Below are 25,030 nucleotides of genomic sequence, written 5' to 3' on the forward strand. Positions count from 1 at the left end.
AATCAGACAGAAGAATATTGCTACCCTAAACAATAATGTCCCATGCTTTCAAGCCTTCAGCCTTCCGTTTCAAAAGCATGCAGTCGATGTCGGTCACGTAAGGTCAAAGTGAGTCCATCTACAGGCTCTTTTGAGACTCTCGGCTGACGCCGAGTCTAAGTGCGACCTCAGAGTTCCGCAGTGTACAGCATGTGCGCGACAGAATGAAGCATGTAATATCACAGACTGTGTATCTTACCCTTACGCGGCTGTAAAAGCTCTTCAAGACAGGATCAATGACCTCGAAGCAAGATTGAGACTCGTCCCAACACCCAATGAGACCGTCCCTGAACCAGAGCCAGAGGCTTCGGACGTGAATCCGGAGCCCCGTGCTGATCTGCAGAAGGAGGCTGAAGAGGTGGGTTTCCTCACAACGGGAGGATCAGATCTGTACTCAGGTAGCAAGTATGGTAAGTGAGGGTCGATCTTGATGATCAATTGAAGACCCTGCTGATCAATCATCTGCTTCAGTCGGCAGTGCGGCCGGATCGACATTTGCGAGGATCTTCTTCAAGCAGCTCAATATTGTTCCCTCGTGGGATTCCGGGAGCCAGAGAAGTGGTCTTGAACAGCCCCTCTGTGAAGCAACCGCAGCGATTCCGCCTCAACCTATTGCGCGGGCTCTTCTCAACATTTACATCTCTAGGGTACACATCTGGTGGCCATTTCTACAGCTTCCGCATTTGCGGAGGGTATTGCATCGCATTTATGAGAGTCCCAGGCAGTGCAGTGATCATGAGAAGTTTACTTTGTTTGCCATCCTAGCGCTAGCAAGCTGTCAGCTGACCACGAGAGATGCGCAGTCTCCAGCAATGATGGACCTCAACGACTCCAATGCATACTTCCAAACCGCATTGCGCTTCTTCAATGACTTTAGTGACCATCCACGAGACCTCTTCGGGATACAAGCAGTGCTACTTCTAGCCATATGGATGCTAGACTCGTCTCACAGCAGCCACAATAACGACCTTTGGCAGCTCAGCCGGTACATCATGTCGGCCGCCATAGAAGCCGGACTCCACCGTCACAACAAGAACTGGGGTTTCACAGCTGAAGAATTGGAGGTCCGGAATAGGACGTGGTGGTGTGCATACAACCTGGAGCGGTTAGTTGTCTCGCCCGATCGAGAATTCTGACTCGACTGACGTCGCAAACTAGACAAGTTGCGACCCTTACAGGTCGGGTTCTGTCCATTCGGGACCATGCAGTCCACACGATGTTACCCAATCCAGCCACATTCGATGCTCTTACACCCCTTGAGTGCTCTCTGGCCCCGGTTCTCCACAAACATAATGTCGAGGTTATTCGTCACATGATTGCGTTGCGGAGAATCGGTGGTCGCATCCTTGAGTCGATCTACATCGCGAGAGGGCCGAGCGGCACAGCTATGGATACAACATTCCAGCAGATTTGTGCGACTTCCGACCAAATACGGAGAGATCTTGAACTATGGGAGCAGCAATTGGAGGCAATGGGATTGAAACCATCCCGAGAGTACTCTGAGATGAAGATTGAGTACTGCCTTTTGCAGCTCCTACTACACAGACCATCACCGACATTCATGGTGCCATCACGCCAAATGGCGTCCTACTGTTCAAAGGCTGCATCAACTGCAATCAGTCACTGGTCCAAAGTCGAGGTTGAATATAGCATTTCTGCTATTTGTCGATGTTTTAGACACCTGCATGATATTATCCTTGTCGGACTAGCGGCTCTTTACTGCGACTGGTGAGTTGGGCAAGCTGAACCCTGGAATGTGACTGACATGCTTATCCTGCAGGCAGGCCATGACCCTAGGCCAGACTGGAGATGAGGCTCAGAGGCCACATCGACATTTCAATGAAACTGCCACTTGCCTAGACCTGATCGACCGCGGAGTCACATACATGAGGGCTCCATATCTGTCAAAGTACAAAGGCTTGTTCCAGGCTGTGAGAAACAAAGTTTACGCCAAGACGAATTTCACCAGCATTACTCCAGGGGCTATAGACTCGACCATTTCCCCTGGCACATTATCACAAGGCCTCCTTTTTAATCCCAACGACGATATAATGTTTTCCATGGGTGATGGGGTGGAAGCATATGTGAACCAGGTGAACGAGTTCTTGGATGGCGGTGGATTCAATGTCGATGAGGCTCTTGATGCATGGTACGATGCTTTGATGGGGGAGATACAAAATGGCGATGCCCAGATGATGGAGTGACACTTGAGGTAGAAAAGTCAATTACCGGCTGCAAATGGATGAAATATTGGTATTAATAATATTGGCATTAATAATATTGCTGCAATTTTACGAGACAACCAACAACTATCAAGGTGTGGCTGATGTTGGCGTCGTCATCCGCAACACAATTGAACCGTTATTAGCTTGTGATTGAGAGCTGACAAAAGAAGCTAGCACATCGTTGGCGCCGTTGTAAACCCCTGTTCAGCTGGAGGAGGCTCGATATGGGGTCGCGGCGGTCGCCTAGCCCATGCCGAGACATTGACTTCAGCCAACGAAACACTCAACCAATGACGGGGGTTCAAAATGAGTCTGGTCCGCAAAACAAAGTGGATGTATTGTATTAAGTAAGAAAAAGTAATAGATCGATCACCCAGCCAGTCAATTCTTGTCTCAAATGTTTAGTTACAAGGGTAGAAGTCCGAAGGCTCAACAGATCCATTATTATGAGAAGAGAAACTCCACATTCTGACTCGACATGACCCCGGATACCATTTACCCTTCCCACTAGACATAGAGAGGATACAAGACCATGGCAGCAAAGAGGGCAGCCTTGATGACAACAGGCCTAGTCACCTTAGTCTCGGGTGCGTGGCTGGTAACAACAACGGCTGATGGACTAGCGTCATCAGAAGAAGATGCCGATTCTGATCCCGCTTCATCACCGTCTCCATGCCCGGCTTGATTACCCGCTGCAGTAGACGGTCCGTTAGGTGCATCCACAGTGGCAGTAGTGTCCGCACCAGCGGGAGATTCGGGAGCGCCGGTGTTCTTAGGGCCATCGGGTATTTCGTCGCCTTTTCCAGCCTCATCGTGCTTGGAATCTGAACCACCAGGTACCTGAGATGGTTTCTGGGCATCGGGCATTTCAGGACCACCACGGGAAATCCACGGGTAGACACTCTCAGCAGGAGGAACTGGTACGACGGTCTTGTGAATAACGGCCGTGACAACCGCAGTCAGAGTAGAACCAGCCTTGGCGGCCCCACCGTGAGACCCCTGAGCAGCTGTGGCTGACTCGATAGGCAGAGTCAAAGTGGTGGTGACTGGGAGCTCGCCACAGACGTGACAGATAACGGCTGTGGTGGTGAAGCCAGGAGGACACTCGGTGAGGGCAGGTCTCTGGCAGTCAGACGAGGCGCAGGGGGCCGTGATGGTATAAGTATGTGCACCGGGACCATTGGGGCCAAGGGTAGGGAGGGCAGTGGTGTAGATGAGTGAGCCACCGCCTGTCACCTGACTATGACCAGAACCACCAGAACCATTGGAGCCACCGGAGCCAGAGCCAGAGCCAGAACCAGAGCCATGGGGTCCAATGGTAGAGGTAGGATGGATGCTGGTCACAGTGATAGGGAAAAGAGTGCTTGTCACAGTACAGTCTTCGGGGTTCGAAGGCTGTCCTCGCCTGAAGGGGAGCCAAGAGGCATGACTAACGGCAGGGAGGAGAAGAATGAGCGGAGTGAACAACATGATTAACGAGTGAAGCGGTGATATGTGCGTTGGTATTCTCTAGCCGTGAAAAGATGGCTGGAGTATTTATGTTTTTTTGCGTTGGCTGCCTCTAACCTTTTGCAAAGACCACGCATCAGGTGAAGTCTTCTCAACAACAATCACAACAAATCCGGCACGAGACCCCTTTCAAGTCTTGATCTAGCCTGCCTTTGAAAGTAGATGCAAAGTCAATCACATCGCTTCAATCTCCAAAGACTCGCTGGAATGTCCCCTGCATTGGTTCGTGATACCATCACGACATCCAGCTCTGTTGGACCAGAGTGAGGATTGATGCCTTTGTGAACTAGCTATCCGGATTGGGCTTGCACTTCGTCTAGTCTAGACAATGATTAGAACTGCCAACGGGCATACCCAGCTGAAAATCATAACCGGAAGGAGAAGATCTGTCTCGGCAATGCCCTTCGCATCAACGGGTATCGTTACACAAACTCTCCCTCAAGACCCTCCATCCTATCAAATCACGGTTATATCCACTTTCGCCCATATTGAGATCCCGCGGGTAAGGACTTTGTCTTAGCTAGGGCAGAGTTAATATGATTTACACTTCAGGCCCTTCCGAATCATCTACAACGAGTCAACCAAAGGCTCCCCCTCAACACCATCCCAAGACCTTACGATACCTAAAGCAGATGGAAGGATATACGAAAGGGATAACATCATGACATTTGAGGAATTTGGTGGCGTTAAGAAGCGAGAGAACAACGAATACGGACGGTTCATTCTCACGATAGCTTCTAAGCGAGGTGAGCTGACAATAGCTTCACTTGAAACTTTTACCATCTTTGCATTCCTCACGGTATGTATCCGCCCTCGCCCAGATGTTCAGAGATTGACTCAACATTGCAAACCTTAGTGGCGAGCTTGAACATGCCATTCTTGCAACATGTTCGCTTTAGGGAAGACATTAGTGATGCTCTCCATCCCCCTTTTAAAAACCTTTTACATAAATATCAGCATCTTCTACAGTTAGAAGTCTCGATATCCATCACCAGTACTCTCTTTATTCATCTATTTGTTACAACAATCGTTTTGGGTGTCATTCGCTTCGACTATGCGTCTTCGTCAGTTCATCCCTGAGCTTCTGCTCCTGGGCTCAACTACCCAAGCTCGACCTACGGAAGAGTGCCCTGATGGGGTTTCTGTCGTCAAGGTCCAGCCTGAAGTTATTGTTGGGCTTCAGCCTGTCAGTATAAGTGCTGTGTTCACTAGTAACACGGTGCTCACTATTGATGGGACTACGATTCCTATCACTGGTGCTCCTACTACCTTGGTAACTGCGTTTACTATTACGAAGACTTCGACTAGGTACATCACTGGGTAAGTTTATCCGATCTTTGAGTCTTGTGGAAGACTAGTTTAATGAATTGTATTTAGTAACCCAGAACCGTACTTTACTGGTCCCTATACGACCATCACTAGTAACAACCCCGGAACGAACCCCACTACGATCATCCGACCGCCCTCTGGCAGTGATCACACCGGAACTGTTATCATAGTCAACCCATCGGGTGGCTCTGGTGGCACACGTCCTGCCTTCACTGGCCCGTATACGACTATCACAGCCGATGGCCCAGGATCTCAGGCTACGACTGTGACACTCCCACCTTCTGGTACTGATGGTGTTGGAACTGTCATCGTGATTGATCCAACTTCTCCTGGTTCCAAGCCCTCTTCTACTCAGTCAGGTAAGTCTCCGGCAACGACTCTCACTATCCCACCATCTGGAACGGATGGCACTGGCACTGTTATCGTTATTGGACCTACGACAACTTCTGGATCTGGACATGCTTCCTCTGGTGGCTCAGCTCATACCACGTCTAGAGGTTCTGGTGTCCCCAAACCCAGCTCTGTCACCTCGAAGGGTCCCTTCACTGGTCCCTTCACCACCATTACTGGTATCAACACTGGTTCTGCTGGAACTACAGTCACACTCCCCCCCTCAGGCACTGGCAGTATCGGTACGGTCATTGTCCTTGAGCCTAGCACGACTGCCCAGAGGACGACCTTTACAGGTCCCTTCACCACGATTACTGGTGTCAACTCTGGCACGGTCGCTTCCACAGTGACCCTTCCCCCTTCAGGCTCAGACCCTACCGGCACTGTCATTGTCCTCGAGCCCAGTGGGACATCGAAGCCAAGTACCTTCACTGGTCCTTTCACGACCATTACTGGAGTTAATACCGGCTCATCGGGCACGACTGTTACTCTTCCCCCTTCCGGTACAGGCTCCGTTGGTACTGTCATCGTTCTTGAGCCTAGCAAAACTGGACCCCAAAGCACCTTCACTGGCCCCTTCACTACAATCACCGGTGTCAACACAGGAAGTCTAACTGCAACACTTACGCTGGCCCCCTCTGGCTCCGACCCGACCGGCACGGTTGTCATTCTAGAGCCTTCAGTCACTGCCCCTGCCTCTAGCTTCACAGGTCCCTTCACCACCATTACCGGTATCAACACCGGCACCGGTGTTGCAACTCTCACTCTAGCACCCTCTGGTACTGACTCAACTGGAACCGTTGTCATTCTTGAGCCTTCTTCCTCTGCCCCTCCAAGCACTTTCACTGGTCCCTTCACCACCATCACTGGAGCTGGTCCTACCCCGACCACTGTCACGCTTCCTCCTTCAGGTGGTGACCCGAGCGGTACTGTTATCGTGATTGGTCCTCCTTCAAGCACAACCTTTACTGGACCTTTTACTACCATTACGGGGGTCAACACAGGCACTGGATCTTCCACCGTCACCTTGCCTCCTTCTGGTACTGGCACCATCGGTACCGTTATCGTGCTCGAACCATCCACCAGCGCCAGCGCCACTGGACCTTTCACAGGACCATTCACCACTATCACGGGAGTCAACACCGGAACTGCAACTGGCGCTTCCACTCTGACTCTACCTCCCTCTGGCACCGACCCTACCGGTACTGTGATTGTCTTGGAACCTTCTGTTTCAGCCCCAGCGAGTAGCTTCACTGGACCTTTCACAACGATAACCGGGGTGAACACTGGCACAGCAACCGGCGCTTCCACATTGACCCTACCTCCTAGTGGCACAGATACAGTCGGCACAGTCATCATCCTAGAGCCCTCTACTTCCGCAGCCCCAACAACCTTCACAGGTCCTTTCACTACCATTACAGGCGTCAATACTGGAACTGCAACTAGCCCTGCTACTCTGACTTTGCCTCCTTCCGGCACGGATACAGTCGGGACTGTCATTGTCCTAGAACCTTCAACTTCAGCTGCAGCTACCACCTTCACTGGACCCTTCACTACCATTACCGGTGTCAACACGGGATCTGCAACTGGGCCTGCCACCCTGACACTTCCTCCTTCTGGTACAGATTCAGTTGGTACAGTCATCGTCTTGGAGCCTTCAACTGCTGCTACCCCAACTACCTTCACAGGTCCATTTACCACCATCACTGGAGTGAACACAGGGACAGCCACGGGAGCTCAAACCGTCACCTTACCACCCTCCGGAACCGATACCATTGGAACCGTCATCGTACTCGAGCCATCAACATCAGCCTCTGCTTCGACATTCACTGGTCCTTTCACTACGATCACGGGTATTAACACAGGCACAGGCACAGGTACATCAACCATAACTCTGCCCCCGTTAGGAACAGACACTATCGGAACTGTTATCGTTCTTGAGCCGTCTACATCAGCACCTGTATCAACATTCACTGGTCCTTTCACCACCATCACTGGTGTCAACACTGGTACCGCTACGGGTGCATCCACCTTGACACTCCCGCCATCAGGCACAGACACCATTGGAACCGTGATCGTTCTTGAACCTTCTACTTCGGCACCTGCTTCGAGCTTCACTGGTCCTTTCACTACGATCACTGGAAATGGTCCTGTTGCTACTACTGTGACTCTGGCACCATCTGGTACAGACCCTACCGGTACCGTGATTGTTCTTGAGCCCACTTCTACTAGTCCTGTCTCTCCTGGTGCTACTGGAACCAGCGATGCGGGAGCTTCCTCTACCGCTGCTCCTACTGCTGAGTCTTCATCCTCTGGCGCTGGAGAGTCCACCAGTACTTCAGATACCCCCGCCGAGACCTCTTCCGGCTCTGGCCCCGAGTCGTCTAGCACATCTGCACCCGCTGGTGAATCTTCCGGCGCCTCCTCTGCTGCTCCTGAGTCCTCTTCCGATGCATCTTCTGTCCCCACAGAGACATCTGCCAGCTCTGCGGGTACTGAAGAGTCCTCCGCTGCCACATCAGATGTTCCCTCCGAGACTTCTAGTGATGCTGGTGTGAACACTTCATCTGATGCTGGTGCCTCTTCCAGCCCCGCGACCTCTGATGTCCCTGAGACTTCCTCGGGTGCCGCAAGTAGCTCCGATGCTTCAAGTGATTCTCCCGCCACATCCACATCTGCAGCATCCGAGGAGTCTTCTGTTACGTCAGACGCCCCTGCTGAGACTTCCAGTGATGCTGGTGCTTCTACCTCTAATGCTCCAGCCACCTCTTCAGCTGACGCTGAGTCCTCATCCGCTACAGCTGGGGAGTTCTCTACATCTGATGGACCTGCTGAGACCTTAAGTGACACTGGCTCGTCTGCTGCCGCAACCTCTTCCGATGTTCCCGAGTCATCTTCAGCCGGCACTGAGCCTACCAGCACTTCCGATGACTCTGGTGCCAGTGCCACGTCGTCTCCCGCAACATCAGATACCCCTGAGACCTCTTCCGATGTTCCCGCAGAAACTTCCACCGATGCTGGTGCCAACAGCTCATCAGACTCTGGTTCTGCAACCTCTTCTGATGTCCCCGCTGAGACTTCCTCTGATGTCCCTGCCAACAGCTCCTCGGAAGAGGCCAGCACATCCGCACCTGCGACCTCATCCGAGCCCGCTGAGACCTCTTCCGCCGACACGGAGCCTACCAGCAGCGCAGCCGATACCTCTTCAACCCCTGCTGAGACATCCGCTCCCGAGTCCTCCTCCGCTGCCCCCGAGACCAGCGCCGAGCCCACCTCATCAGCCGCAGAGACATCTGCTGAACCTACTACAACCGAAGCCCCAACTTCTTCAGCAGAACCTACCAGCTCCCCCCCCAGCCCAACCACTCCCGAGCCCCAATCCTCCTCCGCATCAGAGTGTATCCCCACAGCCAGTGTCCAACCCTTCTGCGACGTCGCTCTCCCCGCCGGCTGTCAAGCCCTCGAGACCACAAACGGTCTCGCTCTGGTGCCCGTCCTCGCCGCCTGTACCGTCGCCCTCGGTCCTTTCGCCATCGGCAACGTTGCTACCTGTCTTGCAACTATCCCATCTTTCTTCACCGTTGGTTCAGACATTGCCGATTGTATCCTCACTGCCTTTGAAGGTCGCTGCATCACCACACTTCCCGACTCTTGTGCCGATCTCGCCAACGCCAACGGTCTCGCGCTCGTGGCTGATGTCGCTGTCTGTGCCGTTGCCCTTGGTCCCTTCGCTGCTGGGAGCGCTGCTACTTGCCTCGCCTCCGGATCCATTGGCTCGTCTACTACAGGTGTTAGCATTGTGGAATGTCTTGAGATTGCGTTTGGCTTCGCATCTGGCACGGGTACCATCACTGGAGCAGACAACTGTGTTGAGCCAACGCCGACCCCAACTCCTGTGGAGGTGTGTGCATCTGTTCCTGAGCCCTGCGAGAATCTCGCCAACACCAACGGCCTCGCTCTCATCGCCGCTATCCCTGTTTGTACAGCTGCACTTGGTGGCTACGCAGTCGGTAACGTGGCGACTTGCTTGGGCACCGACCTCATCAGTTCAAACACGTTGGGTGAGACTATCGTCACTTGTCTTGAAGATGCCTTGTCTGAGCAGTGTATCACTTCGCTTCCTGAGCCATGCCTCAACTTGGCCGACAATAGCGCTATCCAACTTGCCATCAACCTTCCACTTTGCGTGACTGCTCTTGGACCATTCGCTGTTGGAACTACGGCTACTTGTCTCACGTCTAGCTTGACTAATGGCAACTCCATCATTGAGTGTCTGAACGATTCCCTCTTCAGCAATACTGCAGAGGCTGTGTAAGTGGTGTTTGTGGGTTAGTCGGGTTGGAGAAGTGAGATGGTGTCTGAAGTTGTTGATGTTGGAACTCTTTCATTTGTGATATAGCTATTGGGGAGGTCTTTGAGTAATGTTGGTGTCATGTCATGTTCAGCGTGGCAATGGTAGTCACAGGGCTATGTATAGTAGCTCATAATACTCAATTCACTTCCTTTCTACCTGGTATCTCTACTAGTATATCAAGCTCTTTGCCTCTCATTCCTTGTGCATCGCCATGTCATCCATCTTCTTCTGCCCAATTGCATTCGCACCGACAGGAGCATCAGGTCCATCAAAGATCTCCGCTACCTCCTCAAGAGAATAGCCCTTGGTCTCAGGGAAGAAGAAGAAGATCAAGGTCAAGTGAACAGCAATCGCAACACACCAAACGATGTAGTACTTCCAAGCAATAGCCTCCATAGCAACAGGGTTGGCGAAAGCGTTGTAAACACCCGCCAAGTTACCGGTGAGCTGGTACAGCATAGATGCCTTGGCGCGGAGCGAGTACGGTGTGACCTCCATGATATAAGTGGCTCCAATGGGAGAACAGGCGTGATACCAGAATGAGAAGACAAAGATCATGGCTAAAACTGCACCAGCGTAGCCCATATGCTCAAAGTTCTCCTGTTGGTTGCGGGCAGAGCAGATTGTCCAGATGATGTATGATACACCCATACCTGACATACCAACAAGGAAGAGTCTGCGTCGACCAAACTTGTCAATCATGGTGGCGAACACAACAGCTGAAAGGAAACCCCAGATTTGGAGACCGGCATTGAGCAGAAGCTGGGTCTTGTGGTCGGTGATGTTGATCGAGTTGAGGACCTTGGCGAGATAGTAAGACGTGAGCGCATTGCCAGACCATTGCAACATGGCGGGAATGTATAGAGCAAGGAAGAACCTATGCCAGTTGCCTCGAGTAGAAATCCACTCTGCCCATCGTGACTTCTTCTGGACCTTCTCGATCTCGAGCGTCGCTGTGATCTCAGCCATTTCGAATCGTGCAAGTCTCGAGTTGGGATCGCCATAACCATGCCACTTGACGAGAATATCCTTAGCTTCCTGATATCGACCCTTGTAGATCAGCCATCGAGGAGACTCGGGTGCAAACATGACTAACGAAGCCTGAACAACAGAGAAAACGCCCTGAAGAAGACTGGGAAGACGCCATGCCCAAGAGCTCTGCATCTGAAAGCTTCCGTACGTAACCCAAGCAGCAATGATAGCACCAAGTGGCCACGAGACCATCATGAAAGATGTCATCTTTCCACGATGCGTCGGGTATGTAACTTCGGAAAGTAGAGGAGGTGCCGCAGTAGAAACAATACCGAGACCGAAACCGATGATGAAACGCGAAGCAACAAACATGCCATAGTTATACGAGCAAGTCTGAACAATCGCACCAACAATGATAGTCACCGATCCGATGAAAATGGGCTTTCTTCGCCCCAGCCAATCGCACAGCTGGGAAGAAATAAGGATCGAAATGAGAACACCACCGTTGGGTCCAAACGTCATAGCACCAAGACGCGTCCCCTTGGGTTCGCCGAAGTATTCCTGCCATTGAGGCAGCGACTGCGCTCCATTCAGCATACTCGCGTCAAAACCAGTAGCGGTTTGAGTCAAGAGACCGCTCAGGAGGAGGAGGTTGAGTTTCCATAATGTCCAGTCAGAGTACCATGGTTTGCGATCGCGGGGAATGACATCGGCGAGGACGAGACCTTGGAAGTCATTGGCGTCGGCGTCGGGGATATGAGTTTCTTCGGCAGCTTGCTTTGACATCTTGAAAGAAGCAGACTTGACTCAAAGGGAAGTAAAGATGGTTGAGTCTGGTGTTTGTGTTTCGTTTGAATGACCCCACAGTCCTTTATATCTACGACTTTGACTTTGTGGGGTTGGAACCAAGGCTGGGAGTGACATTCCCTCTCCGGTAGATGAACCGAGGAACTCGTACCATTCATCACCCAAGACTGACCCCAAAACTTGCTTGCGGGGGAGACTTGGGCCGATGCCCGCTGCGAGTTTGCGGGTTTTTTACCCCGGATCTACCCCAGATTCGTTAACGTGCCGTGGGGTCTTTACGCTCTGTTTGGCTAGAGGGTAAATCCACTCACGTGAGCGTGACCAATGTTCTTGGTTCGGGGCAAACGGAGCCGATGGGGGCATTGAACCGGCAGCGGGAGAATGATCGGGCATCGTTACTCCGGGCATTCCACTAGCGAATTCTCAGATCATTAATGCGAAAAAGGAAAGAATACACAACTAACTGTCGAGTTAATTGTAGCTAACTCGTACGCTTAATTGACATGAAATCATCCCTGTACCCCAATCCATTAGTCATCTGTGTTCTGCTGGGTAGATACAGGGTAACTTGAGGTATGAAGTATGCTGGGAATCAATTGATCGCGTTATTGCCTTGACTGAATTAAACATACTTGGAATAAAAGTGAGATAAAAAGATTGGTACCCTCAAAGATTGTGCTCTGGACGTAACTACATGGGCATCAATGCTGCGAAATAAGAATATCTTTACAAATTTGAGCGTGAAAAAGTTGCTCAGCTCACACGAAAAGAGACAAGCCGGGATGAATAAACTAAATCGAGAAGCCACATTACCGCATCACGATAGTATGATCTGGCAATTGAATAGCCATTAACTTATTAGATGACTTAGTGAATATTCTTGAGTGTTTGATTGTATTTAAAATAGATTCTGTGGCGACCAGTTAAGTGCATAGCAGTGCGCTTAGGATTGAAGTTGAGATCTTATCTCAGATAAGATCCATGAAGGCCTTCAGATAAGGAAAACCAAGCTAAGATAAGCGATCAACACTTCACTTCAGTCCAGAGCAAGTACTCCATTGCTGGATAACGATTGAGACGCTAACTAGATTTATCGAGTAAAACGATAGTCTCGCTCTCAAAACTCAGCTGAGAGCTCAATGGCACCCAAGCTCTCACCGGCCCTCTCCCCTCTCCACCGTCATGACGTGCAATATTGAAGGAGAAATGCATGTCTCAGGCGTTCAGTCAGCCCCCGAGCTCGGAAATGCTGAATTGGGTCAAGCGCTCATGGTTTGAGCTGTAGCGTTAATCCCCAGCGAATCGCCAACTGAGAGAACATTATCTGGTCCGCATAGGAATTTGCCAAGCAATTCAGCTGATGCAAAGGTAGCTTAGCCTAGAGCCTGGAACTACAACTTGCATCACAAAATGAAATTCTAAATTCGTGGGTAGCTATGCTCAGCTAGCAACCGAGTTGACACTCAATATATTCTGGATCACAGTCGGGTCTAGGACGACACGTGCTTACTTTCTATCACATACCATCCAGTTTCCCAGTCTATATGCATTTAGTGGCGCATGCAATGCGACGACTTATCGCCATTCTGTGCATATTCTGTTTGTGATTAAGAATTTGAGAGTAATGTGATAGCGAAATACTGGAATCTCAGCCAGCCACTTGAGTGGCGCCGCCAATGATTCATCTGTCGCCTGCTCCATGCTGGCCCAGCCCTGGATTCATTTGCCATGTGGAAAAAAAAAAAAAAAAAAAAGAAATGCTATAAGAACCGAGCGATAGCGACTCGGGTTTGAATGTCGCAAACAAGCAAACAAAGATCAATAAGTCTCAACTACTTCAAGTAAGCATGGCGTCAACATTCGACCTCGCTACGGATGAGTTTCTCACTTGTGAGATTCATTCCGAGAGCACCCTCCCACTTCTGAGTTACTTCATCGCGTGCAAGAAGCACAATCAGAATGGCTCCAGGACCTTGTTCCAAAAAGTCAAGTCAAAGATCGGAGTTGCGGATCGTCCCATCCCTGATGAGTCCGAGCAGTTGCAAGATGTTCTGCTGGCTCTGATGAAAGATGGTCCCGGAAAACATGGGGAGAAGATCCCCGGCTGCCCAACGGTGAGTGAACTCAGCAATCATCTCTATGCTACACCCTGCTAACCATAAGTAGGTGACTATCGTCGGTGCTGGTGCCTCTGGCCTTTGTGCTGGCTACGAGCTGAAGAAAGCTGGGTTCAAGGTCACTATCCTTGAGGCTTCTTCACGAGTCGGCGGGCGAGTCAAGACCTTTCGTGAGCCAACCTTCGCTCATGGTCTTCATGGAGAGGGCGGTGCCATGCGTATTCCCGCCAATCACTACTTACTACACAAGTATATCGAAGACTTTGGCCTAAAGCCCCAGCTGTTCGACTTTGAGATGAAGAACAAGTTCATTTACATCTCAGGCTACGGCGAGACGCTTACCTACGATCACTTCAATGATCTCCTGCAGGCAAAGGACCCCAAGCTGCTGTCTCTCTTCCCTGGTCTCCGCGAATGCGAAAAAGGTAAGACGTGCGACAAGCTGTTCACAGAGGCTGTTGGAAAAGTCGTGGATGACTTTTGGGAAGCCTATGAAAAGGCCGCTGACGAGGTCTCGTTTCCTGAGAAGATTCAGGTCCAAGCTATCAAGGATGCATATGCCGCGATCACCAAGAAGTATGATAGCTACACGCTACGATCTTACTTGACTGATGTTGCGGGGTGGACTGAAGATGCTATCAATCTGTATGATCTTGGAAATGCTCATGTCGTCTTTGAGAATGGGTTCATTGAATCGTTCAAGGATGCCTTTTTGTCAAGTAACAAGGGCGGCGAACAGGCGGGTATGAAGCAGCTTCAGGAGGGGATGGATGTTGTGCCCAACGCTTTCGTCTCTAGCGAGCGAGGAGAAAGTGAGTCGCAGTCGCCCCTTCGTTGAAGACACCCTTAACTAATACAATACAGAATCACTGGTGGATGATATCATTTATGGTGCTCGAGTTACCGAGATAGGTATCCTTGAACAATCGGATCCCCGGATCCCACTCCAGGCTCCAGTGAAGGTGACCTACGAAGTCACAGCCAACAGCCTGAAGAAGTCCATAACCTCAGACTATCTTATCCTCGCCATCCCCTATACCGCTCAGCGAACAATTGCCAAATCAAAGCCTTTCGTTCCCATGCAGGAAATGGCAGTTCGAGACGTTCGCTACGTGGAAGTCACCAAGATCCTCCTGCAGTACAAGAAGAGGTGGTGGGAGGAAGTCTTCACCAAAGCAGACCAAGGCTTAGACGGTGGTCTCGTCAGCGACCTTCCTATCCGCTACACCATGTTCCCCAAAACAGATGGCAACACCCAGTTCGAACATTCTAACCGTGGTGTTATCATGGCAGCCTACACCTTTGAGCAAGACGCCACTATTCTTGGATCCCTCTCTCCAGAGCGGCGTATTCAAATCGCTGCTGAGAATCTCAATAGGATCTTTCCCGGTGCCAGGTCGCTTGACCTTCTCGAAGCCGGAGCATCGCAGGTCTTCCCAGCCGATGAGCTGGCTGGTGGGAGCGCGTTTTGCTATTTCGGTCCGATGCAAAAGACCAAGTTCTTGGATACTATGCAGAAGCCTGATTGGGAGAATAGAGTTTTCTTTGCTGGTGAACAGGCTAGTTTTACTCATGGATGGATCCAGGGTGCTTTTGAAGCTGGACTTCGATGTGTTCAACAGATTTGGTCCGTTGCTATTGAGGGTAAGGCACAGTGAGGGAAACAATAAAAGACCTTGATCTTACCACGTCACTTGCTGTTTCCTTTGCTTTTCATATGTAGTTCTAATCGCTCGACAACATCATCCTCTCACTGAGTCCCTCATTCTAGTACGATTCTTTTGCTGCACGGCACCATGGACCTCTTCCTAGACCCTATCGTAAAATGGCCAGTCTGCTGCTTAAGCCATGTTCTGTCGCTTGTCTTCAGACATTCAGTCCGCACTGATCAGGAATGCACTTTAACTACCAGCTACCCAGACTATACCAAAGAGGGATATTGTAACAATCCTTGTGTACTAAAAGGATTAATAGCCCGCTATGAGATATAAGGTCTACTCAAAAGCATGTCAAGCAAGGTGCGCTTGTTTGCATGCAAGTTGGGGGTCAGAAGAGCAGCAATCTTGAAAAGGGCATGCAGGTCAAGTGTCGAGACATTGCTATTTCTAAGTACCAATTAGCATGAAATTATAGACGGTCGAAGTAGTAAAGCCTTTTCGATCACAGGAGCTAGAAGCGGTGGGTAGACTGCCACAGAGCAGTCAAGTTCCAGACTCTGATATACTGGAACGTGTTGTGAGGAACAAGTGATAGAACCACAATAATGAGAGGTACAGCGATGTATACTTTCGTAGCATTTCTTATGAAAGTATCGAGCTATATATATGGATGGCCTAGATACATGTCCCTAGCCTAAACAACTGAACACAATATTCCATCCTGAACTACGCATCCCCTTCCGTAGCTAGGCCGAGCTCTTCAATTGAAGAGCTACTTGAGAGTGATTCTTAATATATTTAAAATACCGACCTGACAGTGCCTCCAGTAGCCAATGGTCAGTGTTTGAGTATACCGGTCCAGCTAAAGACCCCGGGCGCGTCAAGTGAAAGCTGTGCCATTTGGTGAATCAAATCGTTCGCTGTTGCCTCATTTTGAGCGTCATATTCGCACTTGAACTTTTTCAACTCGCCCCAAGAATTCTCGAGTCCAGGGATGTCATCCCAGTTCTCGGCCCCAGCACGCTTATTCAAGAGTGACTCGTACTCATCCGGCTTGTTCTCTTTGATTGCGACTGCGATCTTCTTCAGATCATCGAGGCTTATCTTGTGTGTCTTTGTACCTCGTGGAGGCTTGATCCCATAGTTGCTCTTAATCATCTGTAGCCATTCATTAGCGATCTGGTCTTGGTAAGGAAAGTGTGGACTCTTGATGCTGACAGTAATGGTGAGCGCGTCAAAGTCTGGCTTTGGCATGCGTGCTGTGATGGTTCTCACATCACCCGGAAATAGCAGATTTGGGGCTTTCCATTGATCTGTCTTTACAGAGAAACTCTCTAGCAACACCTTGCACAGTTCTTCAGAAGTGATTGTCGCGAAGTGACTATCCTGGCCTTCGGACGAAAGAAGATTGGCCAGAAAACCGGAGACTAATGGCGCGGCTAAACGGGTCTGTCAGCATTCGAAGGAAGGGAGTGAGATAAGGAAAAGTATCCACAACTCACCGAAGGATGTGCCGGACGTAATCAAGTTGCTACCTGGCACTGCTATATCCGTACCTGGTGCGTAGACGTCCACCACTGTTGTTACTTCGTTAGCTCTGAATACATTCTCGTCACAGGGTAGTTTACGTACATGGACCATAGCATGATTGCTGGTTGATCTTACCCTTCTTGTCTGTATTACCGACAACTATCACTCCGGGCTCACATTGCGGCCAGGCCTTTGAGGTTCTATACAAGCATGTCTTGGACTTTATGTCAGCAAGCCGTCCAGGAGGCTGATTTGTCGTTGTCTTACCCCGCTGTTTCCAGCTGCAGCCACCGGAATGATGTTGTACTCTTTTATCAACCGCTGAAGGATGTATGAGGCGGTTCGAACGGTACCAGGCTCCTGGTCTCCAAGCCCCCAAGACATATTCAAAACGATACGGCCGGGCAATTTGTTGTTTTGGATTTCCAGCTGAAGACCAGATAGTGCGCATGTCACAAAACCTTGCGTGGGCATCGTGCCCACGAAGTAGTGGATTTTGACACTTGCTTTGGGAGCGACTTTCAAACTGGTTAGTTACAGCCTGATAAGAGTTCCCGATGAGTACTTACCGCCGTGATTTTGCCCACAGGCAATGTTGGTGACTATAGTGCAATGGTCTTCGGCCTTACCGACGGTTTTACTGGCATTGACCGTAAACGGACGATCAGCCTAGAACGACCTGCTTAGCTGACACGACTCCTGGTGGAGATAATTGCAATACACCTTACCTCTATGTCGTTTTTCACATAACCCTCCCCGTCTACGATACAGATAGTCACATTCTCTCCCTTCTTGCCCATGACTGCTGTGTCTCTGACCCATGAGTTGGATTTGTTTTCATTCAGGATCTGGATCTCGTTGAACCTGTCATCCGACAACGTGACCTTGGACGCCCCCCAATTAGAGCAGGGCTCTTCAGTAGCGACATATTTTTCGACAACTATATTGGGAGTAAAGCAGAGTAGTTCCTGCAATATGTCAGTTGAGGGAGTCCGGATCCATACTTGATATCGAGTAGCCTTACAGGAGATGCATTAATTGCCTCTACAACCTTTGGATGGAAGTAGCCCACGTACATGGTGGTAGGATTGTCCAGCGTTGCCTCTATTCCTGGAAAGTTGGTGGAGCCTAAGGATGGATTATCTTGGCTCAGATTTCGAATCTTCTCGATATGGGCATCCCGAGCGGCCTGAGAGACACGATAACTACCATCTTTTAGTTGGACGACCCCCGCACCATCCAATACTTTAACGCCCTGCAGAGTATTCAACTCTACTTGATCAATTGACTTGAGAGCTGGTAGGGGTTTGGGACTATGCAACCACATAGATTAGTCATAGCTTGGCTGTGTTAATCGTGATGGAGTGACATACGGTTGAGGCTTGGTATTGTCCTTGCCAACGCGATTAGCGAGTGGCACGGAATGGCGTACCGTAGTATCTTGCTCAGGCATGGTGAAGAGAAGCCTGCTTATGTTTCTGAATGAGGGAAAGTGAGGTGTTTAGAACACTCTGAATATGTCTTTATGTCCTGATAATATTTGGAAGAACAGAAATCATGAGGAGGATCTTTTGTGATAACAACAGTCGTTTAGTGTTTAGTCCTGATAGAACTGGACACCGGGATACAGCTTGAAGTTTAGCTCGCTTACAAGTCGCAATATTCATTCAACCCATGGATACTAAGGCTAGAATAGATATCATTCAATAGTTCCTTAGAATCTGAGACACGATTGGCGCCGAGAGATGCCGATAGCCGAAGAGAATGCATCTATACCTCTGTGAAAATACAACATGGCACGATTCGATCACATTGCCTCTGAAACTGGATTAATAAAATCTAGCGTCTTCAGATAACACCCCGGCGTGTTAGCTTTCTGTTTACAGAAGTACTCTATACTTGTGCGATGATCCTGGTATAGGCATATTTCCAGGCTATGGCGTGGCTTGTCCCCCACTACGATGGAGCCACTAAGAGCTATTGATCAAAGCCACACCCTGGTCGCTTGTTCGAGACCATTCAGTAATACAGATGACCAACAGCAGTTCACATCCTATCCTCATCCAGACATCTAGACATTGAGCTGGCCGCATTGATGTGATACTGACTCTATTATCACACACTATTGAAACCTTTTGTTTTCAGCTGAAGCATGTGATAGATCTGGACTGTCGGTCGGAATAGAACCCTTGCGCTTGGGGTCATTGCCCACATGATGCAAGCGGCGAACGCCGACTGCTCAAAGAGGTTTTCCTGTTTGGCAGACAATCCCTACACTCTCTTTGCTATGCTTACAGCTACAGCTACAGCTCCATTTCATCACAAATCTTCCCAACACGCGTCAGATCACACTGTCATAAAATGTTATCTCTAGAAGACCTTCCGGTGCCTACTGTAGAGAAGCAGGTTGACATTGGCAGAGAGCTTGTCTTCCCATGGATTCATCGAGAGCTCACCTTAGGCACTGGCTTCTCATCAAAACTTATATCTACACCCAATCCTTGGATCACGGCCAGATCTCCCTTCAACATTGACGAGCTCAGAAAGCAGCGACTGCTTTATGACGGCAAAGTGGAGGGTAGACATAATTTTCGCGATGCTGAGTCCACCTCTCATTCGACTGGCATGGAGCATACCAGTGGCAGTTTGGGAGTGGCAGTTGGATGCTCATTCCTGAGTGCAAGCGTGACAGGGTCGTATGACAAGACAGTCCTAGAGACCAAAGATGTAAGTTAAACATGGTCTTGCTGCAGTCTCAGTTGGGCTGATGTATGGTAGACGTATAGCGTGTCGCGCACCTGTTTGGTCCGCGATGGAGTGATACGGTTCAAAGCAGAGCCTCGTCTTTCGTATGAAGCAGAAAAACTGCTGAGAGAGCCCAATGGCCAAGCCAAATTTCAGGAAGTCTACGGCGACTACTACGTCTCGTGCTACATCCTGGGAGGGGATGCAGGTGTTTACGTGGCTACGAGCGACGACACTGTCGATACTAAAACAAAGGAAAAGGTGACTGTGAAAGTCAAGGTCTTGTTTTTCACAGCCAGCAAAACCTTTGAGAAAGAAAAGTCAACACACGACGAGACTTTTCAGGTGACTATGAGCGGCTATGACACACTGACCAACACTTGCCACGGTTACCCGTCGAAGAAGAAGGGCTTGGACAAGGTTTCTCAGGCTCAGTTTAATGAGGTGAGAAGTCAGAGTATAGGATATCTCCAGAATGTAGATAAACTGCCTTTTCGTGTCCGTGAGCGGATGCGGGAGTTGCGGCTAGTTAATGACCAAGATGAGCTGGAGTGGTCTCATTGTTCAGATATTTGTCGGGCTGGGTTAGTAGTCCAGGTGATTCTGATGCCATATCGTTATTTGAGGGACTACCAGATAGCGTTGTACAGGAATTAGCGATAGACTGTTATGTAGTGATCGTTGTTCATTTGAAATACAGAAGATTGTGCAAACTCAGATACACAGAATAGCAGGAGCAGATCAATAGCCTATCATGTAACTATGATGTCTAAGTTGTGAGCCAGATGTGTTATTAGCAGCTGAGACTTGTGGCTGACAGCTTGAATCAGCACAGAGGACTTGATTATGTACCTTGTACAAACTTGTGGATGTAGTTATTTGTAAAACGTTTACTGCTGGCATGTTAAAGGCATTCTCGGACGCTGATTGATGTGGATCATTTAAGGTCTTTCATGCAATGTTGCGGATGAATCAGAGCTCAAATAGAAAGAAGACGACGACTTATCAAGCATATATAAACCAGATTCATTGAGACTAAGAGCAAGACCGAGGAACCTCGAACTAATTGTCCAAAACCAGAGCCATTATCTTCCATAACAAGTGTTCTACTCGTCAAGACCATAGAACACACCCAAGCGATCAAATGCTGACCCACTTTCACCCCAGAAACCTCTAAGAGAGTAGTTTGCTACTGGAGCATCTGTCCACAGGGTATCTGACTGATCAGGTGGCACATCCATACCCAGCTTTGCTGACTGGCCCCCGGCGGTAGCCAACGTGATAGAACTTACGACCTTGACCGGAAAATCAGGAAACTTGCCAGCCGTGATCTGCACCGATGTGATACGATCGCCGACGTTGGTTACTGCAAAGGTCTTCGGCGTGCTGTTTGGGGGATGACCTGGCGTGTTGTCGTGACTGCGGAAGAGAGATGGCTTGTCGGTGAAGTCAAGCTGATAAGCTACGATGTAGTTGTTGGAGCTCTTGTTGTTGATCCAAACGCTGACGCTCTTGACAATATGGCTGTTGGTCACGGAGGGGAAGTCGTTGATGATGGTGCCGGGCTCATGCTTGGTGTGATCACCTGCCCATGCTGTCATGAGAAACTTGGAAGACTTGGGGTCCTTCAAAGCAGTCTCATACATGGGCTTGAAGTGGTCTGGCAGCTCCTTAGGAGCATAGTATAGTCTCTCATGCAGCGTGGGGGCGGGCGCGGCAGAGGCGGTGACCAGCTTGGGTTTCTCAATCTTGGTAACAGTCTACAAAACAAATCGTTAGAAAAAGGGAAGACCGCAGGTGCTATCTGTACGCAACTTACAGGGAGTAGCCTTCGAAAGAAAGTGGGATTAGTGTACTGAAGATCTCGCTCCGGGTCCAGCGCAAGCATGGGATTGGCAATGACTTCATCCACCTCCTTGACGATCTTGAGCATCTCCAGTCTGCAGTCCTTCCTGGCCTTCTCCAGACCGAACTCATCAGGTTCATACGGAATGCCGATGTTGTCTGGGTATTCAAAGTTCTTGGATGATTGAGAGCTTGCGGTATGGGTGCCGCCAGGAGAGTGCAAGAGGTTGACCAGCTCTAGCACTTGCTCGCTGCTGTCGCCAGCGTTTTCGCGAGCCGTGTCGACTAAATCTTGCAGAAAGTGAAGGGCTTCCATCCTTTTGGGCTTGCTAATCTCCGTCTTGACATCAGCTTTTCTTGGCTCTATCTTCGCCGTCTTCAGTGTGACATTGTTATCCTCATAGTCGGTAATGTCTACGAGGTCATGGTAATTAGTCTTATGCGCGGCGTCTTTCGCAAAGATTCAACACTAACCTAGGTGAATCTTCTTCCAGATGTTCTTGTAAGCCATCATGGCATCCAAGAGATCGTTGGTGTAGAGACTGGCAACGTCGTAGTCAAGAACAGTTGGTTTGGGGCTGAGCTTCTGGAAGCTGAGAAGGTTCTCGTACTTTGTGAGTATAGCGCTACGTGGTATCGTCAGCAGTCGGTCGTCCAAAGAAGCCACAAATACGAAGGAATAACATACTAAGTCCTCTGCGGGCATCGAGCAACGTTGTAGGGGAATGCGGCAGCCGCTTTGGTCAGTGACTCGATGGACCATAGCTCATCGGCGGGCTTAATATCCCCACCTCCATTCCAGTTAACAGTGATGGTAGTCTCGCAGTTCTTCAATGCATTCGTCTTATCAAGATTGAACGAAGCATTCAACTTGCCACCAGCTGCATTGCCCTGTCCGAAACTCGCTTCAAGTGCAGCTTTGATATCTGACTCGGTCGACTTGTCGGTGATCTTGACAGACACGATGGCATCAAGCTCACCTCCTTCGATGAATCCAGAGATGTAACAATCCCCGTATACCTTCATGAACTTGCCAGTGTTCCAGACGCCATCAATGGCATTGAACTGCCGCACATCTTCAGCCATAATGGTTTGATTGACGACAGTTACCTGGACAAAGAAGTTGAGGGTGCTCTCCTTGAACTTGTCAGAGTTGACATAGGATCCTGTGAGACCGCCACCTGCTGTGGCTGTCTTGATGCTCAGGGCTGCTGAGACATTCATGGCATCCGTTACTTCAGAGACCTTGTCGACGTGACGTGTGCAGTACGAGACAATCTGACTGACTTGCTTGGTGTCGCCCTGGTAATGGTCGCCACCAGGGGTCTCTGTGTCATAGACAACGGCATCGTTCACCAAGATTTCATGCGTGTAGGAGTTGAAACTAACAAAGTCAGTCTTGGTGGGCTGATCAAGGCTATCATGCTTACCCTTGGCCAATTCTCATAGCGGCATGATACGGGGCAAGAGTGAGAGCCATCTTGTAAGTTCGCAATGGCTATTGTGTCAAGACAAGCTACACTGATTGATGGATGGAGTGCGAGGAGAGGTATGCTCAAGAAGAAGAGATTAGAGCTCTGTAAGGTGCAAATTTCGTCTGGATTCCCTGCCCAAAATCTGGCGGTGATCATATCTTCTACTCATCCGAGATCCTACTAGATATAATTGATAGAATAGCTATTCTGTGGACATTTGCTAAACTCACGCCTCTCTAATGAACCAGAGGAACATATGCAATTGTCGCGAGTACATAGACATGTTACTCTGATCGATCCAGATCCGTTGATGGCTTAGATTGGGCCACGTGCCGCCTCTAGTGCGGAACGGCCGACCAGGAATATCCTGCATGAACTATTGGCGCACTATTGATCTCCACTTCTTTCGCACACCTCTCAGTATTCCATCTTTGCAGCGCCGAGGACATTCAGGCTATGCCTAAGCTGGAAACATCCTTGAGGGTGCTTTTTATATGTAGCTGATGTCACCTTTTGTTCGTCATTATAGGCTGACAATTGTCAATGATGCGGCGCACTTACTAGCCCTGGAAGAGCCTTCTTCACTGCTCAGTCAAGGTCTTTCACTCACCGAATTCTAGACCGTTCTTAAATTGTCTTTTTTGTGATCCAATGTCACCTGGCGATTAAATCAGCCCTTTCGGGCACCGTTCGTATGACTATTTGGATTCACGCATGGGATGGTAACAAGCCATCCCAATAACCCTGTTTCATTCATTCTTTTAGGACTACCTAGATATCTCTATACAGAGGCCCGGACTGACTTGAATAGGCAAGTCCTATTTTGTTTGTTTTCATCAGTATTGCACTCCTCCTATTTCTACCATTACATCGTCCCTGTATGTTGGAAGGGATTACAGACTCTCATTCAATCTCATATTTTTCTTTCAGTATTTACAACATGGAAGCCGCTCATGATACATGGCCCGCGCCATCTGGTGCCAAAAGGAACTTTGGGCCATTGAACCAGTTGGGTGACTTGTCCAAGGCAGACCCGGATAAGATCAGCGTGATCGACTTTTATGCATACCAGCAAATCTCTTTCATCACTCCAACACAACTGTGGGATGCATTGAAGCCCGGAGACGCGTACAGATTTGTAGACTGTCAAGGTATCTCATTGTTCAAATTTCACCCTCTCGACCATCTGGATATTATGGGCTAATCTAAATATCACAATCTTTATGTATAGAAAACAAAGAAGCCACATTAATGCTTGCTGGAGCCATTAGGTGGGACGTCAAAGACGATCGCGATATTCATAAAGAAGCTACATTCCTTCGACGCAAGGACAACGCGAAGGACTATGGCTACTTCCAAGATAGCCTTTTCCCTACTGATCCCCACAAGTTGCCCGATATCGTTATCTTCAACTGTCAACTTGGCGTCAACCGTTCCCCTATGATGGCTTTCTGGTACATGAGATACCTTCTCAAAACTTACCCATCAACTGTCCCTGACAGACCAAATGTAAGAGCACTCAAGACCAGGGTATATATTCTGGAAGGCGGTGTTTCGGGTCTTGAAAGTTCAGGGACACCAAGAGGCCTACAGAGCCTACGTAAGTCCAATTCCCTTGAACGGCTAACTCTAGCCCCGCTGCCAGAGGTTTAATGGAAATGATACTGACCCGTTCCAATGTGATAGTATACGACCCATCAAAGAAATCCGGGACTAGTGGTTCTGGGACATCTTTCGCCTCTTCCCCTCAACCCACAAACCAGAGTAACATGAGACGTGTAACATCTGGGGTGAGCAAACCTAATTGAGTGATTCTTCTGTTGTATGCGTCAGGTCTGGTAGCAAAGAGTGGTTAGGGATGGCTACTAGATGAAGCCGGTTTAGCAACCACGTCTGAATCATGACATGGTCGAGTTGGAAAGGATGGCAATGTAGTTACAATGACCGCGGTTTGATAGATGTTGAGAACAGAATCGAGAAGTTTTGCGATACCGATTATTTCCCTATCACTATAGCTTTGACCCAGTGACAGTTG

The 25,030-nt window shown here is 49.4% G+C and overlaps 9 protein-coding genes across 9 annotated transcripts; 5 read left to right on the forward strand and 4 right to left on the reverse strand.

The window, feature by feature from the left end:
- Positions 1-35: 35 nt before the first annotated feature.
- Positions 36-2,252, forward strand: FOIG_11138 (uncharacterized protein; the record flags this gene model as incomplete). Its single annotated transcript, XM_031211685.1, has 5 exons — positions 36-97; positions 172-449; positions 511-1,144; positions 1,198-1,767; positions 1,820-2,252. 5 exons carry the CDS (start codon positions 36-38, stop codon positions 2,241-2,243), a joined length of 1,968 nt encoding a protein of 655 aa, XP_031058869.1. The 3' UTR covers positions 2,244-2,252.
- Positions 2,253-2,771: 519 nt separating this feature from the next.
- Positions 2,772-3,734, reverse strand: FOIG_11139 (uncharacterized protein; the record flags this gene model as incomplete). Its single annotated transcript, XM_031211686.1, has 1 exon — positions 2,772-3,734. One exon carries the CDS (start codon positions 3,732-3,734, stop codon positions 2,772-2,774), a length of 963 nt encoding a protein of 320 aa, XP_031058870.1.
- A 1,093-nt stretch (positions 3,735-4,827) lies between these two features.
- FOIG_11140 (uncharacterized protein) lies at positions 4,828-9,807 on the forward strand (the record flags this gene model as incomplete). The annotated part of the gene is made up of 2 exons (XM_031211687.1): positions 4,828-5,093; positions 5,151-9,807. The coding sequence occupies 2 exons, from the start codon at positions 4,828-4,830 to the stop codon at positions 9,805-9,807; spliced, it is 4,923 nt and encodes a 1,640-aa protein (XP_031058871.1).
- Positions 9,808-9,963: 156 nt separating this feature from the next.
- FOIG_11141 (uncharacterized protein) lies at positions 9,964-11,604 on the reverse strand (the record flags this gene model as incomplete). The annotated part of the gene is made up of 1 exon (XM_031211688.1): positions 9,964-11,604. One exon carries the CDS (start codon positions 11,602-11,604, stop codon positions 10,039-10,041), a length of 1,566 nt encoding a protein of 521 aa, XP_031058872.1. The 3' UTR covers positions 9,964-10,038.
- Positions 11,605-13,472: 1,868 nt separating this feature from the next.
- On the forward strand, positions 13,473-15,400 carry FOIG_11142 (uncharacterized protein; the record flags this gene model as incomplete). Its single annotated transcript, XM_031211689.1, has 3 exons — positions 13,473-13,739; positions 13,792-14,554; positions 14,607-15,400. 3 exons carry the CDS (start codon positions 13,473-13,475, stop codon positions 15,398-15,400), a joined length of 1,824 nt encoding a protein of 607 aa, XP_031058873.1.
- Positions 15,401-16,237: 837 nt separating this feature from the next.
- On the reverse strand, positions 16,238-18,383 carry FOIG_11143 (uncharacterized protein; the record flags this gene model as incomplete). The annotated part of the gene is made up of 8 exons (XM_031211690.1): positions 16,238-16,839; positions 16,903-16,977; positions 17,033-17,150; positions 17,198-17,448; positions 17,500-17,599; positions 17,659-17,898; positions 17,955-18,243; positions 18,304-18,383. 8 exons carry the CDS (start codon positions 18,381-18,383, stop codon positions 16,238-16,240), a joined length of 1,755 nt encoding a protein of 584 aa, XP_031058874.1.
- A 908-nt stretch (positions 18,384-19,291) lies between these two features.
- On the forward strand, positions 19,292-20,332 carry FOIG_11144 (uncharacterized protein; the record flags this gene model as incomplete). Its single annotated transcript, XM_031211691.1, has 2 exons — positions 19,292-19,657; positions 19,709-20,332. 2 exons carry the CDS (start codon positions 19,292-19,294, stop codon positions 20,330-20,332), a joined length of 990 nt encoding a protein of 329 aa, XP_031058875.1.
- Positions 20,333-20,781: 449 nt separating this feature from the next.
- FOIG_11145 (uncharacterized protein) lies at positions 20,782-23,000 on the reverse strand (the record flags this gene model as incomplete). Its single annotated transcript, XM_031211692.1, has 5 exons — positions 20,782-21,435; positions 21,495-21,934; positions 21,995-22,146; positions 22,209-22,904; positions 22,951-23,000. 5 exons carry the CDS (start codon positions 22,998-23,000, stop codon positions 20,782-20,784), a joined length of 1,992 nt encoding a protein of 663 aa, XP_031058876.1.
- A 935-nt stretch (positions 23,001-23,935) lies between these two features.
- On the forward strand, positions 23,936-24,648 carry FOIG_11146 (uncharacterized protein; the record flags this gene model as incomplete). The annotated part of the gene is made up of 3 exons (XM_031211693.1): positions 23,936-24,146; positions 24,227-24,595; positions 24,641-24,648. 3 exons carry the CDS (start codon positions 23,936-23,938, stop codon positions 24,646-24,648), a joined length of 588 nt encoding a protein of 195 aa, XP_031058877.1.
- Between the last annotated feature and the right edge of the window lie 382 nt (positions 24,649-25,030).

This window comes from Fusarium odoratissimum (genome assembly GCF_000260195.1).
Source record: "Fusarium odoratissimum NRRL 54006 unplaced genomic scaffold supercont1.20, whole genome shotgun sequence".
Classification (NCBI taxonomy): Eukaryota; Fungi; Ascomycota; class Sordariomycetes; order Hypocreales; family Nectriaceae; genus Fusarium; species Fusarium odoratissimum.